At 47.7% G+C, this 16,664-nt stretch overlaps 1 protein-coding gene across 3 annotated transcripts in view; it reads left to right on the forward strand.

The window, feature by feature from the left end:
* The window catches only part of LOC144688981 (insulin receptor-like), a 221,145-nt gene that overhangs the window by 138,452 nt on the left and 66,029 nt on the right, over positions 1-16,664 (forward strand). For all 3 annotated transcript variants that reach the window (XM_078556060.1, XM_078556061.1, XM_078556062.1), the window contains one exon: positions 8,142-8,463. In XM_078556060.1, coding sequence (XP_078412186.1) covers positions 8,142-8,463 — 322 coding nt within the window. The remainder of the gene's footprint in view (positions 1-8,141; positions 8,464-16,664) is intronic.

The raw sequence follows: 16,664 nt of genomic DNA on the forward strand, positions 1-16,664 counted from the left end.
TAGATTAAAAAGTGATGGCAAACATTTAAAAATCTTTTAGATCACAGAGGAGCCCAAGACTGAAGACAGTGTGAGGTATGAGATCCTTGGACCGATTAAAGTTGAAGTGGAAAATATTGCAATTGAATTGGCATTTCTATTTTTTTGCCCTCTGATTTAAATAGAATATATAGTACTCCTGTAAATTTTCTATTTCTGTCCTCCCCCATTGACATCTTTTTATATTTGGAATACCTTTTCGCCCAGCCCACTGCAAGTGGCTAGTAGGGGTAGAAAAAGAAGAAAATTTAATGATGGTTTTTGAAATAGCCGCCTGTCTATCTTTTGGAGCAGACAAAAATAATCTCAATAAAACATTGTTAACCTGACAGTGAAACAAACAGGGCTGATCTCCTGTTCAGGTCTTGTTATCGTAACTCAAGAATCACTGCTCTTGAGAATGTACAGATTTCATCTGTTGTGCAACTTTGTGAACACGTGACATCGCGTCTTGCTGAAAAAGAAACTTGCTAAAGAAACTTGCTGTTGCAACTTTTATACTGCGTGAGAAAAGGGTGCTGATTGGATGGCAAACTAACTCTAATTGGTCAAGACGTTGCCATGGAGAATGCACCAGGGAACTATTGTTCTCCTCCCCCCCCCCCCACCATGCTGTTATTTAATTCAAAAAAGGCACAATGCCTGGACATGTTCCTTTTGCCTGCAGAGGACAGGTCCCTGTGTATGAATATATGTAGCTTCCAGCAAGCGTGAACGAGCCACATTGCGAGCCCGTTAAATTGGTTATTGGTGTAATTCTTAGCACACTTGGGATTGGCCAGCAAGTGCTGTCCGCCATGTCTGTTTAATGTGAGGTAGAAAGACATTTTAAACCCCACCCTCGCCTCGACAAAATTGGTGCCTGAGAGAGGTGAAAATTAGACTGAGTCCACAACTTGCCTGAGGTCACCCCGTTCCCACCAAATACCATCTTATCTTTGTCGACTTCCAAACCACATGAGGCTTCCACTACGGGTGGGTGAGGCATTTTACATTCCAAAGTCTCAGCCCTTGGATACTGGTGGCGTCATTACGTGATCTTAATTTAATTAAAAAAGAAATTGAAGACTTATATAGAGCTTTTCACTGCCATTGGATGTCTCAATGTGTTTTACGGCCAATTAATTATTTTTGAGGTGTGATCAACTGTTTTAATGCAGGAATTAAGGCAGTCTTGTAGCCCCGCAGCGGAACCAAGGTTTGGGGTTGGGGGGGGCGGGGGTGGGGTGGGGGGGGTGGGGGGGGTGGGGGGGGGGGGGGGGGGCAGTGGGTGTCGCCGACTGGCCAAAAGAACCATTGTAAGTCTTAAAGACTTACTTCTGTCAGAACTCTTTGTGGGCCAGCAGGAGTCAGAATGCTTCCTCCCCCTGAGCTCACGAGAAGCCCTTAAGCCTCCCCCACCACCTCGATTGCTGTGGTGCTCCCCTCCCCAACTCGATCCTAGATCATTGGCAGAACCCTTTCTCCCGCTGACTACCGGGAACCATTTGCACAGGTTCCTGGCTGTTGCCTGCTACTGCCAAATTCCTGCTCCTACCCACTAGCCAGATAGAGGACCTGGCCCAATGTCAGGGGAACTCTGGGAATTTTTAAGTTAACAAGGCTTTGCCGTTGAGGTCGGGGGTGGCTGCAGGTCCTTGGACAATCTGCGAACCCTGCCCACTTTGGGGCTCGAGCTCATTGATTTCCCCCCCACCCTTTTGTAGTAAAAGAAAGACTTGCATTTATATTGCACCTACCATGACCTCTGGATGTCCTAAAGAGTTTTATTGCCAATGAAGTACTTTTTGAAGTGCAGTCACTGTTTATAATGTAGGAAATGCAGCAGCCAATTTGGGCTCAGCAAGCTCCCACAAACAGCAATGTGATAATGAGCAGGTAACCAGATGTTATTGAGGGTTGAATATTGGCTAGGACACTGGGATAACTCAGCTCTTCTTCTTCAAACTAGTGCCATGGGATCTTTTACATTAATCTGAGGGGGCAGGTGAGCCCTCAATTTAACATCTCATCCAAAAGATCGCACCTTTGACAGCGCACCTCAATACTGTTAGCCCAGATTTTTGTGCTCAAGGTTCTGAGATGGGACTTGAACCCGCAACCTTCTGGCTCAGAGGCAAGAGTACCACCCGCTGAGCCATGGCTGACCTGGCTTCTTATTGAGACAGGAAAGGGGTGTGTGTTGGTTGTCAAATAATTTCTTTCCTGAGTTATTCAATCACCCTGACGTGTTCACTTTCAATTTGTGTTGACCTGTGTGTTTAGTTGGCAAAGAAGACTTGGGGTTATGTAGTCACTTGACGAATTGGATGCCATCGCAGACTGACAGTGCCAGTGTGCTATAACTATCCACTTACCTATCTGTAGAATTTACATTTCTGTAGCCTTATCGTGATACCCAGAACGTCCCAAAGCCCTTCACATAACATATGTCATTATTTCAAATCACTGCTGTTACATCGGTGAACACAGCAGTCATTTTGCATGCTGAGATAATTGACAAGCCGGCCTTTTTCAGTGATGCTATTCAGGGGAAGAATTATGACCAGGGCACCAAGAGGGCTTCCTCCTCTTCAAACAGTGCAGTGGGTTCTTTTACATATTGCTGAACAGAGAGACCAGTGCCCTGTTTAGGAAGGAAACCAGGGTTTGGTTTTTACTCAGTTTGCCTTAACCAGTTTGCCATTATTATTAACTACTTGGTGCTGTGTCTCTTTATAACTTCTCTTACGTTCAAAATATTTTTGATCGTATTAGGAGGCCATTGCGCTATCTGGTGTGTTTTGGGAGTCACCAGATCAGGACAACCCCCATGCTCGATCTCTGTTCCATCCTATTCCCAACGTGGCAGCAGTTAATGCTGTTCCTGGAGCTCCGTGCCCGGGAAGAGGATGTGGGAGGGGATGGAGGGGGGTGGGCTGGGGGGGAGAAGAGTAGGGGATGTTGCGGCATCAGCCACTCCCACTTGCTGTCCAGTGATTTCAGAGGAAAGTGCATAAGTGTGTGGACATGGGAGCAGATTCAGGCTGAGCTCGGCTGTATCAACTGCTCCCAGACCGTTGCCATAAGTGCTGCTTGGGTAGATGGCACTATGACTGTTCCTTGTGGAGCTGTAATCGAACTAAATTCAGCACTCTCTCTCGTGTAGCTCAGGAAATAAAACTTTTCTCACATGACGCCATATGCCAAGCATAGTTTTGTGCACAATCCATTTTCCTCTTTAACGATTCGTTCCACCTATCTTGCTTTCCCTTTTTATTAATAAGGGAGAAAAATAGTTAATAACAGTAAAGAGACACATTACCACATGCAGGGAGAGGGTACATTAATACTCGAACTGCAGGAAGCATTCATGAAATGCTGCACCTCTGCTCGGGTTGAGGAGCAGGAGCCTGGCAAACTTGGGTGTTTTTTATTATAGCAATGCTTCAGAATCTTGAAGCTCTGTTTGCTCTTTTGTGTCTTCAAAGGTGAGAATTTAGCTTTTGAAGACCCAACCCAATCCCACACTATTATCTTTCCCAGTCCTTGTGCCTGTTCTGCTGACTTGGCTCCTCTCTTTACCCCCCTCAGCTGTTTATCGTTTAGAAATAAATTCCTCAAACATTAATTTCTCTCTCCTATTCTTGAATGTCTTGAGGGTAATCTTGGCTTTGGGTTGTGGGGGGCGGGGGAAGATCAAATCAACTGATTGTTGAAGTCAGTGGAACTGAGAATTGGGGTGGGGGTGGCGGGGTGGTAATATAACAGACAGCTGATCTGATAACACCTGCTTTCCACCATTGTCAAGGTTACCCTCCTTGCTTCAGAACAGTTTTCAAGTAACCATTCACCCTTCACTACACCACCCAAGTTAGCCTAGATCTAACATCAATAATCTTATTTAATCACGGCGAGTGTCTCAGTCAGTTCTGGCCCTTTCCTCATTCGAACAGCGCACAGGGGCATCAGCAGGATGTTGATCAAGATTAGGAACGCCACTTGATCTGGAAGTAATCCTGTGAGTTTCCCAGTCAATTACCGCCCCGCCAATTACTGCCCCATCAGTCTACTCTCGATCATCAGTAAAGTAATGGAAGGGGTCATCAACAGTGCTGTAAAGCGGCACCTGCTTCGCAATAGCCTGCTCACTGATGCTCAGTTTTGGTTCCGCCAGGACCACTCGGCTCCTGACCTCATTACAGCCTTGGTTCAAACATGGACAAAAGAGCCGAACTCCAGAGATGAGGTGAGAGTGACTGCCTTTGACATCAAGGCAGCATTTGACCGAGTGTGGCATCAAGGAGCCCTAGCAAAACTGGAGTCAGTGGGAATCGGGGGAAAACCCTCCACTGGTTGGAGTCATGCCTAGCACAAAGGAAGATGGTTGTGGATATTGGAGGTCAATCATCTCAGTTCCAGGACATAACTGCAGGAGTTCCTCAGGGTAGTGTCCTAGGCCCAACCATCTTCATCTGCTTCATCAATGACCTTCTTTCCACCATAATGTCAGAAGTGGGGATGTTCGCTGATGATTGCACAATGTTCAGCACCATAAGTGATTCCTCAGATACTGAAGCAGCCCATGTCCAAGTGCAGCAAAACCTGAACAATATTTAGGCTTGGGCTGACAAGGGACAAGTAACATTCATGCCACACAAGTGCCAGTCAACGATCATCTCCAACAAGAGAAAATCTAACCATCTCCTCTTGACCTTCAATGGCATTACCATCGCTGAATCCCCCACTATCAACATCCTAGGGATTACCATTGACCATAAACTGAACTGAACTAGCCATATAAGTACTGTGCAAGTGCAAGAGCAGGTCAGAGGCTAGGAATCCTGCGATGAGTAACTCACCTCCTGACTACCCAAAGCCTGTCCACCATCTACAAGGTACAGGTCAGGAGTGTGAGGGAATACTCTTGCCTGGTTGAGTGCAGTTCCAACAACACTCAAGAAGCTTCACACCATCCAGGACAAAGCAGCAGGCTTGATTGACACCCCACTTAACAAACATTCACTCCCTCCACCACCATTGTACTGTGGCAGCAGTGTGTACCATGTACAAGATGCACTGCAGGGACTCATGAGGGCTCCTTAGACAGTACCGTCCAAACACACAACCACTGTCTTCTAGAAGGAGAAGGGCAGCAGACACATGGGAACACCACCACCTAGAAGTTCCCCTCCAAGCCATTCACCATCCTGACTTGGAAATATATTGCTGTCCCTTCACTGTCGCTGGGTCAAAATCCTGGAACTCCCTTCCTAACAGCACTGTGGGTGGCAGCTCACCACCACCTACTCACAGGCAACTAGGGCTGGGCAATAAATGCTGGCCTACCCAGCAACGCCCACATCCTATGAATGAATAAAAAAAAGTCAGTAGGGCTCAGCTGCAGACACTACTCAATGGGTTTTCCTTTCTTAAGTCCTGCATCTCCATATGCATGGGGATGACCCTCTAAGTTGTCAGCTGTTAGAATGATTTTTATGTTTAAAAAAAAAAGTACTAAAATGAGTTTGTTGATATCCAGTGACTTTGCAGGGTCAAAATGAGTTTAGATTTAGAGCTCCAGTTTCTGATCCAGTGGCTAGTGTAAAATCTGGGGTGCGAGTTGCACTTAAACAGGCTTTTATAATGTGCTCTTCGTCCTTTGCCGTTTGTGCTGGATTCAGTTGCACCTTGAGCTTTGGGGTGCCGAAGCCTTGAGGTTATCTGAAGGTACAATTATTAAATGCTGTCCTTTGCATCCTGAAAAATCTTTTGTCTCTCTCCTCTTCCCCCCGCCCCCCACACCATCCACGCCCCCCTGCCAAACCTGGTTCTTCTCTCCTCTTGGAATATCTTGCAGCTACAGCGCCAAAGGTGCTCACCTGTAATTGCTGTTCTTGATGTTGGACCTCGGTCAATAGGCTGGCTGGTTGACCAAGGATGTTGCCATATCCTATTCTCTCCCGTTGTCCATGCACTTGTGATTTCCAGTCTGAATAAATGGGCTCTGATTTGAGGATGGGAACTCTGGCTGATTTGGTACTTTTCTTTTCTCCTCCTCTCTTTCCTCAACGGTCCCAGCGCATGAATGTCACTACCCTGGACTGTCATTGCTACGTGAGATCGCTGTGGCTTTCTTTTTAGTCAGCTGCTGGTGACTCCTCTCTGCTGCTGGCTGTGAATTGCCAAGCAGATTTTGTAGCTTGTCTAAACCAAACAATATCCTCGGGGCAGAAAGTGGTGAGATCTGGAAGTGCAGGCTAATATAAAAGCATAACCCAGCGAAACCTCAAAGAGAAACATGCCTCTGTTATAGTTTCAAAAGGGTAAAAATATCCCTTAATTACAGTATAGCTCTTACTGAACAGATTGGTGTTATATGATACAGGTAACATACAGTTAAATCTCTTGATTGAGTTACAAGTCATTATACCCTGAGGCAGCCAGTGTTTTAACAAAGGACGTAGTATTGTAAGTGCCACAGATATATTTAGATTCTGGCTGTGGCGTTTGTGTTTACGCTATGTACATCTGTATGTTCTATCAAATATGATGAGTTAACTTGGTGCTTTGTTCACATAGATGGCATTTGGCAATGGGCTAGACTGTCACATAAATGTGTCACAATTGGGGCATTCTGAGGCTGGAAGCCTGTCATTATCCTTGCTGTTGTCAGACTTTGTGTACACGTGATGCTGTATGTGCTGTAGTTTTGTTTATAGTGTGCCTTCTTTCCTCAGTCAGTCCATAACCAGAACACCAACTAGTATCATCAATGAAGGAAACAAATTTACATTACCCCACTTTTGTTTTGCACAACTCAAAACAGGAGCTTGAATATAAAATGCACTTTTCAACAAAAGGAAATACGCAATTAAATTGTTATATTATTACCCATGCCCATAAGACACTCCAGTCCTTAAGGTGTCCGCCAGTCATGGAACATCCTGAGGGTACAGGTGGGTCACCACACGCCTCATTTCCAGGGCCACTCAAATGCAGACAAGACTGTCAGCTAGAATGACTTCCCCCTCTGCCTCGACAAAGCTGTTGCAAAAACAATTCTCCCCTTATGCTGATGGTGCTAACTCTCAACAGGAGTGTAATTCCACAGGCACCTGCATCCAGCTGGGTGTCCCTCTGAGGTAGGTTCCAGGGATGGAGGCAGGCTATTTGACTACGGAAGGGTAAGCCTATTGCAGCTGAGCGCGTTCCAAAGCCTACATACACTTTTCATCAGCAGCCAGAGGGAGGCAGTAGGGAAAGAATTAATGTCTTGCATTGACATAGCACCCCTCATAACCTCGGGATATCCCAATGTGCTTTAGAACCAATGAAGCGCTTTCTGAATTGGAGTCATTGTTGTAATATAAGATACGTGGCAACCAGTTTATACATAGCAAGCTCCCACAGACAGCAAAGTGATAAAGGCCAATTATCCTGTTTTATTGATGTTAGCTGAGGGATAAATGAGGGACATAGAGCAAAACGACTCTCTTTTGACTTTAAACTAAGTTCTCATCTGCCTACTTGAGTGGGTGTTTAAAGGCCACGTGGACTTGAATTGAAGTTTAGGACATTTTCTCTGTGTCCAAGCTGGGAGTTCTCAGCATGTCTCCAATCTGTAATCTCCCCAACTCTATAACCCTCCAAGAACTATGTGTTCCTCCAATTCTCTACTGCATCCACCCCCCACCCCCCGGCAATTATTTTCAGCTGCCTTCAGCTCTGGGGGATTTCCTCCCTGAACTTTTCTGTCTCTTGACTTCTCTCTCCTTGTTTAAGACAAGACATGCCTTAAATCATACCCCTTCAAATGCCATTGGCCACCTTTCTTAATGCCTCCTGATGTGGCTTGGTGTCAGATTTTGTCTGATAATACTCCTGTGAAAATGCTTCAGGGTGTTTAATGCATTGCAAGTTGCTGACTGGTACCACCAAAAACAAATTAACTTGTTATCTCTGCTGTTCGCAGGATGTTGCTGACTGGAAACAGCTGCTTTATATGCTTCTATAACACAAAATGGTGCATGTATAAAGTGCAGCGACATTAGGCTCTTTGTAAAGGCAAGGTGCTTTTAAATTAAAGTTTGTTTTCCCTTTTTTTTCGTCCTGTCTTGCAGTCTGTTCTTCAGAGTGCCGCCGGAAAGCCTGCACTCCCAGCGGCAGGTGTTGTCACGACGAATGCCTGGGCAGCTGCACAGAACCTGGCAGCGCGGCAAAGTGCGTGGCATGCCGACACTACTACTATAACGGCGTGTGCACCCCAGACTGCCCTGCTGGCACCTACAAGTTTGAGGGGTGGCGCTGCGTGACCTTCTCCTTCTGCCAGATGCTGCACAATGAATGCAAACCTTCCAAGGAGACCGAGTGCACCCGATACGTCATCCACAATGGAGAGTGCATGCCCGAGTGCCCCTCGGGATATATAGTGAACTCTACAAGGTAAGCGCACGATGAAGTGCTAAATCATATAACCGCCCTGAGTTGGGCAAGCTGGTTGCTCATGGTCCCTGATCATAGATAGCTGATTGGTTTATTGAAAAATCATCATGACGGCATGTGTGGAATTGTGATGATGATGCAAATAGGAAAATATAGGAACATAGGACGTAGGAACAGGAGTAGACCATTTGGTCCTTGGAGCCCCCTCCGCCATTCCATAAGATCATGCTTGATCTGGTTGTGGTTTCAACTTCACTTCTCATCTGCCCCCCACCCCCACCATAACCCTTGTCAGTCAAGGATCTCAGCCTTGGATAAATTCAATGACCCAGCCCCCACTACTTTCTGGGGAAGAGAACTCACAGACTAGCGATCCTCTGAAAGGAAAAGTTTCTCCTCATCTCTATCTTAAAAGTGAGACCTCTTATTCTTAAACTGTGTCCCTTAGCCTCCCCACAAGAGGAAACGCCCTCCAAGTATCAAGCCCCCTCAGGATCTTGTATGTTTCAATAAGATCACCTCTCATTCTGCTGAGCTCCAGTGGGTATAGGCCCAACTTGTTCAACCTTTCTTCATAAGATACGCCTTTCATCCCAGGGGCAAGTCAAGTGAACCTTCTCTGAACTGCTCCTAACATAATTATACCCTTTTTCAAATAAGGAGACCAAAACTTTACACAGTACTCTAGATGTGGCCTCACGTAGGCCCTGTACAGCTGCAAAACAACTTCCCTCCTTTAATATTCCAGTCCCATTGCAATGAATGCCGACATCCCATTTGCCTCCTTAATCACTCACTGTACCTGCATACTAACATTTTGCGATTCATGTACCAGAACATCCAGATCTCTCTGTACCGCAGATTTCTGCATTCTCTCTCCATTTGAATAGTATACTGCTTTTCTATTCTTCCTGCCAAAGTGGAAAAGTTCACATTTTCCCATATTAAACACCAGCTGCCAAATTTTGCCCTCTCGCTTAACCTACGTATATCCCTTTTCATGTTCTTTACCTCCTCTTGACAATTTACCTTCCTACCTATCTTGGTGTCATTGGCAAATTTAGCTACCATACATTTGGTCCTTTCATCCAAATCATTGGTACAGATTGTAAATAGTTGAAGCCCTACGCTGATCCCTTTGGCACCCCCACTAGTTACAGCTTGCCAACCAGAAAAAGACCAGGAAGTAACAAGCAAGGTGGATAAAGGGGAACCTGTAGATGTTGTGTACTTGGATTTCTAAAAGGCATTTGATAAGGTGCCATATCAAAGGTGACACAAGATGACAGCACTTGGTGTAGGGGGTAACATAGGGGAGTTCCTCATGGTAGTATTCTAGGCCTAACCATCTTCAGCTGCTTTATCAATGACCTTCCTTCCATCATCAGAAGTGGGGATGTTCGCTGATGATTGCTCAATGTTCAGCACCATTCGCGTCTCCTCAGATACTGACGCAGTCTATGTCCAAATGCAGCAAGACCTGGACAATATCCAGGCTTAGGCTGACAAATGGCAAGTAACATTCACACCATACAAGTGTCAGGCAATGACCATCTGTAACAAGAGAGAATTTAACTATCGCCCCCGACATTCAATGGCATTACCATCGCTGAATCTGCTGCTATCAACATCTTGGGGGTTACCATTGACCAGAAACTGAACTGGACTAGCCATATGAATACTGTAGCTACAAGCGCAGGTCAGAGGCTGGGAATCCTGCGGCGGGTAACTCGGCCGACGTCATCGCGCGTCATTTCACGCTCGGTTGGGTCGGGTGCGCGCCCACCCCGCCGAGCTAAAAATTCTGCCCCAGGAGTCCACGAGAAAATTCCAAGGGGCCTGACGAAAATAACTGGAGAAAGTGTGGAATATTGACCTCATGCATTCTACCTACGCCAAGTTCTCTTCCTTGCTAATGAATTCTTTAACCGTGCTTGAGTGTGGCGACCCTGCGTGTCAGGTCACACAGGCACTGAAAGGCCCCCAGCTGAAACATGTCCCTACACCCCTCACCCGAGGCCCGATCTGGCACCCATTCCACTCAACTGAGACTTGGTGCCCTGCACCAGCAACAATTAAGCAAAACAAAATAATAAATATATATTAATCATTCAACTAATGTCAAACAGAAAAAAATACTTGTGTTGAATTACAAGGGGTCCGTGGAATTTTTGTAACACTCACGGGTGCCTCAGAAGCATAAAGGTTGAGAACCCCTAATGTAGGAAACCGCTGTAGTGCAACCATAACTCCGTATTTAGACTTGGACAAAGAGTAATGTATCGAAGTTTGCTGATGATACAAAGCTGGTTGGGAATGTAAGCTGTGAAGGGGCCTCCAAGAGGCTGCGAAGAGGGATATGTAGACAGAATAATGTGGGAAAGTGTGCAGTTACTCACTTTGGCCATAAGAAATAAAAAGCGGAATATTTTTTAAAGGTGTGAAACTTCTAAATGTTGATGTTCAGAGACACTTGGATGTATTTGTACAAGGAACACAAAGTTAACATGCAGGTACAGTAAACAATTAAGAAGGCAAATGACCTTTATTGCAAGGGGATTGGAGTATAAGAATAAGGAAGTCCTTACTGGTGAGACCACACCTGGAATACTGTGTGCAGTTTTGGTCTCTGTATTTAAGGAAGACCATACTTGGAGGCAGTACAGTGAAGGTTCATAGATGAGTTCCTTGGCTGAGAGGGTTGACCTGTGATGAGAGGCTGAGTAAATTGGGCCTATATTCTCTGGAGTTTAGAAGACTGAGAGGTGATCTCATTGAAACATTCAAGATTCTGAAGGGGCTTGATAGGGTAGACACGGAGATGTTGTTTCCCCTGGCTGAGGAAACTAGAATATGGGGATGATCATTCAGGACTGAGCTGAGGAGGAATTTTACCTTCTTTGTACCACTTGCAATGCAAGTAATATGGAAATAAATATGGGAACAAAACTGCGTACAGTACTCCAGGTATGTTCACACCAGAGCCCTTGTCGCAAAGTTGTAGCAAAGCTTCCCTAGCCTGGTTATCCAATCCTCTCGCAAGACTTGCCAACATGCCATTTGCCTAGCTAATTGCTTGGTGTACCTGTATGCTAAGTTTCTGTGCTTGTTGACCTTTATTGCCCTGGGTCCTCCAATGTCTGTAATTTAAAATTCTCATCCCTGTGTTTTTATCGCCTCATAAATTTGCCCCTCCTTATGTGTAACCTTCTCGACTACAAACCCCCTCCCCTCCTCAGCGCCCGTGTTACTCCTACTCTAGCCACTAGTGCATTGCACCTCCGCACACCCCACCATTGGAGGCTGTACCTTCAGCTGTTAAGACTCCATGCACTGGCATTGCCTTCACCGGTGTTGTTTTGGTCACCCCTGTCTGCCTTATATCTTTATCATTGCCTTGCCGTCCAGTTCATTGGATTACGAGTTATGTAAAGGCAAGTTGCTATCCTTGTCGATTCTAAATATTTTAGATTTCGAAATGTATAGTGTGTTCTTATTCCCCCTTTTTTAATTTTTGTTTCATGTGAATGCTCTTGACAAGCTGAAATAAACTGTGTTCAGAACTGAAGAATGGCTATTTACAAACTGTGGGGTAGTGTGAAGGGGTAATGAAAGAGCTGGCCCCTTCCTCCCCGGCAGTTCATCATTGACTCATAAGTGGCAATTTAGTCCTGTAGGACAGAGGTGAAGCTGTCAAACTATCAAAGGAGAGAAACAATCCCAGCCTTTGTTCCCTTCTTAACAGCACTGTGGGCGTACCTACGCCATATGGACTGCAGTGGTTTAAGAAGGTGGCTCACTACCACCTTCTCAAGGGCAACTAAGGATAGGCAACAAATGCTGGCCGCACCCCATGAAAGAATAATAAAATAAAGCTAAAACCGCCCTTTGTGTGCTGTCCAATGAAAAGGTGAAAAACTTCGCTGCTGTTGATTGCGTTTTTTTTCCACCACGGAGACAAGGTGTACATTATTTAAACCTTTGTGTAATCCCAGTCCTTCACACTTTACAAAGCATATTTCCCCAGTCACAGAACCTAACCATACCTGCTTGGTGTTCAATGGCATTACCATCGCTGAATCTTCTACCTTTAACATCTTGGGGGTTGCCATTGACCAAAAACTTAACTGTGGCTACAAGGGCAGGTCAGAGGCTGGGAATCCTGCAGCGAGTAACTCATCTCCTGACTCCCCAAAGCCTGTACACCACCGACAAGGCAGGAGTGTGATGGGTGAGTGCTGCTCCAACAGGGGGAAAGGGAAACGTAAGAAATGAATGCTTTCCCAGAGAAAAATCTCATCATTTGTGTCTTTAATTAAAAACAGTAATTACATACATCGGATATATAGCACATTAACAGGCCAGTTGGCCCAACCAGGCAATGGCAATGTTTTTGCTCCACTTGAGCCTCCTCTCATCTTACCCTCTATTCTCTTCTAAGTCATGTGCTTGTCCAATATCCTCTTAAATGTATCTATACTGTTTATTTCAGCTACTTCCTGTGGTAGCAGGTCCCACATTTTTATCACTCTTAGGAAAAGAAGTTTCTTCTGAGCTGCCTACTTGTTTTCTTGGTGAATGTCTTTTATTGATGACCTCAAGTTATGCTTTTCCCAACGGGAGGGAGCATTCTCTCTGCATCCACTCTATCAAAAGACCTCGCTGAGATCACCCCTCAGCCATGTTTTTACCTCTCGCTCTCTAACATACATACTCTATCACACACTCTCTTGCTCTTTGCCCCCGCCCTCTCTTTGCCCCCGCCCTCTCTTTGCCCCCGTCCATCCCCTCTCTCGCATTGTCACACTCTGCCGTGCCTTGTCATTCTCTCCCTCCCGCGCAGCTGCTCACTCCCCCGCTCCCTCGCCGTGCCCTCCCCCTCCCGTGCCCGCTTGCTCTCTCGCCAGCCGCCCTCTCACTCATGCACATGCTCTCTCTCGCTCTCTCTTTAGCGCGTGCTCTCTTGGGCGCGCTCTCTTTAACGCATGCTGTCTCGCGCATTTGACGTAGTCTACTTGGACTTCAGCAAGGCTTTTGATAAGGTCCAGCAAGGGAGACTGATAATTAAGGTAAGAGCCCATGGGATCCAAGGCAATTTGGCAAATTGGATCCAGAATTGGCTGAGTGGCAGGAAGCAGAGGGTGATGGTCGAGGGGTGTTTTTGTGACTGGATGCCTGTGTCCAGTGGGGTTACACAGGGATCGGTGTTGGGTCCCTTGTTGTTTGTGGTATATATAAACGATTTAGACTTGAATGTAGGAGGGTTGATCGGTAAGTTTGCAGATGACACGAAAATAGGTGGGGTGATAAATAGTGAGGAGGATAGCCTTAGATTACAGGAGGATACAGACGATCTGGTCAGATGGGCTGATCAGTGGCAAATGGAATTTAATCCGCATAAGTGTGAGGTGATGCACTTGGGCAGGACAAACAAGGCACGGGAATACACGATGAATGGTAGGACCCTGGGAAGTACCGAGGATCAGAGGGACCTTGGTGTGCATGTCCACCGGTCCCTTAAGGTAGCGGTACAGGAAGTTAAAGTGGTTAAGAAGGCATGTGGGATACTTGCCTTTATTAGCCAAGGCATAGAATATAAGAGCAGGGAGGTTATGCTGGAACTGTATAAAACGCTGGTTAGGCCACAGCTAGAGTACTGCATGCAGTTCTGGAATCCACATTATAGGAAGGATGTGATTGCAATACAGAGAGTGCAGAGGAGATTTACCAGGATGTTGCCTGAGCTGGAGAGTTTTAGTTATGAGGAAAGATTGGGTAGACTGAGGTTATTTTCCTTGGAGCAGAGGAGATTGAGGGGGGACATGATTGAGGTGTATAAAATGATGAGGGGCATAGATAGGGTAGACAGGAAGGAACTTTTCCCCTTGGTGGAGAGATCAATAACCAGGGGGCATAGATTTAAGGTAAGGGGCAGAAGGTTTAGAGGAGATGAGAGGAATTTTTTCACCCAGAGGGTGGTGGGAATCTGGAACTCACTGCCTAAAAGGGTGGTAGAGGCAGAAACCCTCATTACATTTAAGAAGTATTGGGATGTGCACTTGCGATGCCATGGCATACAAGGCTATGGGCTTAGTGTTGGATTGGAATGGGATTAGAATGGTTAGATACTTGTTTGACCGGCGCAGGCTTGATGGGCCGAAGGGCCTTTTTCTGTGCTGTGGACCTCTGTGACTCTTTGACTATAACCAGTTTTTCCCTCTCTACCATTATTTTGCTTATGTGGTTTAATTTGGAATAATGTTCAGGATTAACCTTCTAATGGCAAAACCTCCTGTCTTGTTAGAGAGGGGAGTCTTGACTTGAAGGGGATGCAGGCATCGAGAGGTAAGCAGAAGGCCAAAAGAGGGAAGTTAGAAGAATTAGAGTAGGGATGAGAGTAGACTGCAGCAGTTGAAGAGCTTTCTGGAGTTGCTCCCCCTCTAAGCTAAAATTTCCCTGGTTCTACGAGGATTTGAGCTGCGAAAAATTTGGCTTTGTCATCCATCGTACCTGGATGGAGTGCAGGCGCATGAAACTCTCAAGGGTATTCAATGACAGCTCTCCAAAATAAAATCCTTGTATTTCCTTGAAGCAATAGCTTCTCATCCAGTAGTAATAATATCATGGCTTGCTGCACGTCATGTTCCCTCTGACTGTTCCTTTCCAGATTCTGTTTCAAAAACAACAGGACGGCTTTTTTTTAATTGAACTGCACTGACCACCATTCATGCAGATCTGCACAAGCCAGCCATGTCTTGGTGACCCAGATGTTCTATTTCTGGATTATGGGAGTGACCGGTTCAATGTGGATCATCATATCGAGCAGCCAACCCCCTTATTCCAGACAGATATATTTGAGACCATGTCAACCTTAACTTTTTGCTGCCCGGGGATGTCCAGCTGCATTTCAGCTCTGCTGCTGTAGGCTCTTTTTTTTTTAACGTTGTGATGATAGCGGCAGAAAGGGGGGTTCTTCAATTGGCAATGGCACAAGTTTGATATAATGGTGGCCTCTTCCCTTTGTGGCCCCCCAGCCCCCCCCTCCCCTTTTGTGGCCTCTCAGCCCCCCCCCCCCTACCTTTGCAGCCTCTCTTTTCCACTCCACTCTTGTGGCCTCTCTTCCACCCCCTCCCCCCCCACGGTCTTTCTTCTCTCCCCTCCCCCCTTCTTCGCCTCTCTTCTCTCCACCCCCCCCCCCCCCCCCCCCCCCCCCCTGCAGCCTCTCTCACCCCTTCTTTCACGGCTTCTCTCAGCTCCCTTTCATGGCCACCGCCCCCCCACCACCCCATGATCGCTCCCTCCCCCTTCGCTGCCCCTCCCTCCCCCTTCGCTGTCCCTCCTTCCCCCTTCGCTGCCCCTCCTTCCCCCTTCGCTGTCCCTCCCTCCCCCTTCGCTGTCCCTCCCTCCCCCTTCGCTGTCCCTCCCTCCCCCTTCGCTGCCCCTCCTTCCCCCTTCGCCGCCTCTCCCCCCACTTCGCTGCCCCTCCCCCCCTTCACCGCCTCTCCCCCCACTTCGCTGCCCCTCCCCCCCTTCACCGCCTCTCCCCCCCCCCCTTCGCTGTCCCTCCCTCCCCCTTCGCTGCCCCTCCTTCCCCCTTCGCTGCCCCTCCCTCCCCCTTCGCTGCCCCTCCTTCCCCCTTCGCTGCCCCTCCTTCCCCCTTCGCTGTCCCTCCCTCCCCCTTCGCTGTCCCTCCCTCCCCCTTCGCTGCCCCTCCTTCCCCCTTCGCCGCCTCTCCCCCCACTTCGCTGCCCCTCCCCCCCTTCACCGCCTCTCCCCCCACTTCGCTGCCCCTCCCCCCCTTCACCGCCTCTCCCCCCCCCCCTTCGCTGTCCCTCCCTCCCCCTTCGCTGCCCCTCCTTCCCCCTTCGCTGCCCCTCCCCCCCTTCGCTGTCCCTCCCTCCCCCTTCGCTGCCCCTCCTTCCCCCTTCGCTGCCCCTCCTTCCCGCTTCGCTGCCCCTCCTTCCCCCTTCGCTGCCCCTCCTTCCCCCTTCGCTGCCCCTCCTTCCCCCTTCACCGCCTCTCCCCCCCCCTTCGCTGCCCCTCCCCCCCTTCACTGCCCCTCCCCCCCCTTCGCTGCCCCTCCCCCCCTTCACTGCCCCTCCCCCCCCCTTCGCTGCCCCTCCCCCCCTTCGCTGCCCCTCCCTCCCCCTTCGCTGCCCCTCCTTCCCCCTTCGCTGCCCCTCCTTCCCCCTTCACCGCCT

The sequence above is a fragment of the Cetorhinus maximus genome, chromosome 13 (genome assembly GCF_964194155.1).
Source record: "Cetorhinus maximus chromosome 13, sCetMax3.hap1.1, whole genome shotgun sequence".
Classification (NCBI taxonomy): domain Eukaryota; kingdom Metazoa; phylum Chordata; class Chondrichthyes; order Lamniformes; family Cetorhinidae; genus Cetorhinus; species Cetorhinus maximus.